General features: G+C 63.6%; 1 protein-coding gene across 1 annotated transcript in view; it reads left to right on the top strand.

Annotated features, from left to right (window-relative positions):
• Nucleotides 1-362: 362 nt before the first annotated feature.
• The window catches only part of GNLY (granulysin), a gene marked incomplete at its 5' end in the record, with an annotated part of 3,281 nt that continues 881 nt past the window's right edge, over nt 363-2,762 (top strand). The window contains 4 exons of the mRNA XM_079791652.1: nt 363-414; nt 606-709; nt 1,084-1,185; nt 2,154-2,325. Of these exons, the coding sequence (XP_079647778.1) occupies nt 363-414; nt 606-709; nt 1,084-1,185; nt 2,154-2,325 (430 nt within the window). The remainder of the gene's footprint in view (nt 415-605; nt 710-1,083; nt 1,186-2,153; nt 2,326-2,762) is intronic.

A 2,762-nucleotide genomic window follows, 5' to 3' on the forward strand; every position in this document is an offset into this window, starting at 1 on the left:
GGATCCTTAGCGATGACACTGAGGGGCCTGGGTGGGACGTGCTTCGGGAAGGATCCTGGCAGGTGCCTCTCCCATCTCGGCAGCCGGAGGTGAGAGACCCCAAAGGAGGTAGAAGCTGGGGTCTAGTCTCCCCACCCACTCAGCTCAGAAAGTTCTAGTCTGCGTGTTTGGGGATGATAGGGAGCATGGAACCCCCTGAGGTACCTCTCCTCCCCCACCCTTCTCCCCAAATTGGTGTCTGTGGTAAACCCTGTGACATGGGGAGGTGACCTATCAGAGAAGAAGATCCCGGCAAGGCCAGACTGCTGGGCTCCCAGCCTCTATAAAACGGGGCGCGGGGGCTGCCTGGGCAGCTGCCCACCATGGCCTCCTGGGTCCTCCTGCTCCTTGCCTCGGCGCTCCTGGGCTCCCCAGGTAAGGACACCCCCTCAGTGTGGAACCCCACGGCTCCCCGCCCCTCCCAGCTTTCTTGCCATCATCACGGAGGCCTTTCCCTCAGAACCTGGTCCAGCCCAGCCTGTCAGTGACCTGGCCGATGGAGAGACAGCCGTGGGAAGGAGTGAGCCGGCTGGGGCTCCAGCCCAACGCTGCTGTTTCTTCCCCAGGTCTCCCCTTTTCTGGTGTGACCTCTGAGTGCTCCGACCCGGCGATGGCCCCCCTGAATGACGGAGAGCAGCTCTTCCTGGGCCTGGCCCAGGGAGGGCCCCAGGTACCGGGTTCCTGCTCACCTTCACAGACACTCCTTTCTCTCCTCCATGGACAGTGCCAGGGGCAAAGGCTGGGGTCTCTAAGGAACAGGGAGGGGGAGGGGAGGTGTGAGCTGCTTTGGTTCACACCCAGGCCTGGGGGAGGGGGCTGCTACATTGGTCTGCTAGGCCCTCCCTAAGAGGACCTTCTGGGGTCTGACAGGAGACCAGAAGAGGGGTGCATGCAGGCTGGCAGAGGTGTTGGTCTGGGGTCTCTCAGGGGGGTGGGCAGGGGCCGGCCAGCCTGGTTCAGGCCCTTAAGACAGAAAGGTCACAGATGAACCTGCTGGCCTGGGAGTGTGTGGGAGACGCCTCGAGGGCCTTCCTTTCCTGACAGGCTGACCTGCCGACCACACGGGAGCAGAAGGGCGTCACCTGTTGGCTGTGCCAGGGGATAATCCAGGAACTGTTGGACATGGTGGGGGAGCAGCCTGATAAGGTGAGGCTTGTGGGGCCTCGGCCTGCTGCTCAGGGAGTGGGGCCTGGGCCGGTCTCCCTTGGTGTCCGTGGATGGACCTCAGAGAAACCCGGGAAATCGTGACAGTCTGGGAGTGTGGACGTGGGAGGAGGGGTGGGCATGGTTTTGGGCAGCTCTCAGGGCGGAGCTTTGTGAGGCGGGTTCCAGGGCCAAGTCAGCCCTGGTAAGTTCCAGATCTGCACCTAGCTGCGTGCTCTGAGGAGGCACGAACTCCGGGCTCTGTTTTCTCATCTGTGGAATGGGATGGACCACCATTCCCACCGGGCAAGTTGCCTACGCCCTTACAGGAGCAGAAGGGGGGGGCGGGGGGAGGCGTGCTCCGTCCCCGACGGGCACTGAATAAATGCCTAACAGGTGGATGTGTCACGACCAAGAACCATGGTCTCCCTCTCCCTCCCTCTCCCTCCCTCCTCCAACCCGCTGAGCACTTGGCACTGCCCGGCCCACCCTCAGGCCTGGGTGCGCAGATGCGTCTTTCTCCCCGGGGATGGCAGCAGAAGATACTTTAAAATCGGAGGTGCCAAGGCTTCGAGCTCTGATCGCCCCCTGACCTTCCCACACCTCCTGTAGGTGGAGAGCCAGCCCGGCCCTGACCCAGGAGGCCACACGGGCAGAGCCTTTAATGTGGGTCTGGCAGCCCCGGACACCATTCTCCACTCAGAAGCCGGGGGGCAGTGGGACAGGGGGCTGACACGCTGGCAGGGCCAATAGCCTTCTCTCAAGAGCCCCTACTGCCAGGCTTTGGCCCGAGCCTGGGGCCTGGGGAGTGGGAGCCGGGCCCTGTCTCTCCAGGCCCTGCTCCCAGGGCCGCCTGGCGCCAGCTCCTCCCACCGGGCGCTGCCCAGGGCCCAGGGCTGCCGGGCCTGCGGGGGGCCGAGCTGGGCGGGGCTCCTCCGGCCCCGTGTCCCACCGTGACGCTGCCACCGCAGGACGCCATCGCCAAGGCTGTGTCCCGCGTGTGCAGCAAAGTGAAAGGCGTCCTGAGAGGCCTCTGCAAGCGCATCATGAGGAAGTCCCTGCAGCGCGTCGCCTCGGACATCATGGCTGGCAAGGAGCCCCGCGCCATCTGTGTGGACGTCCGCATGTGCAGGGCTCGGGCCGGTGAGTGCAGCGGGGACAGCAGGGCTGGCTCCTGAGGGCCCCACCCCGCCTCCCCCTGCAGGCGTGACAGGGGCTAAACACACACACACACACACACACACAGAAACTTCATAAGCAGCTCATGTGTGCTCCTGCCCCCATGCTTCCTTGTTTGGACACATTACTTCCCTCACTTCTGTCATGGGCAAGGGTGGAGACGTGGGGCAGGCGGGCTTTCGCTGGAAACGTTGGAGAAGCTCTCATCAGGAGCTTTGGGAAATGCTCCTAAGATCTTGGGGCTTTTACCCCTGGCAATCCTGGCGTCAAGTCAGGTCCCCATCTCTCCTCAGCTGTGTGACCCTGGGCAAGCAACATAAGCTCTCTGGGCTCCAGGTTCCTCAACCTTGAAGTGGGGGTGGGGGGGTGAGGGGGGTGGGGGTGGCGGGTAATTCCTATTT

The sequence above is a fragment of the Cnephaeus nilssonii genome (genome assembly GCF_951640355.1).
Source record: "Cnephaeus nilssonii genome assembly, chromosome: 15".
Taxonomy (NCBI): Eukaryota; Metazoa; Chordata; class Mammalia; order Chiroptera; family Vespertilionidae; genus Cnephaeus; species Cnephaeus nilssonii.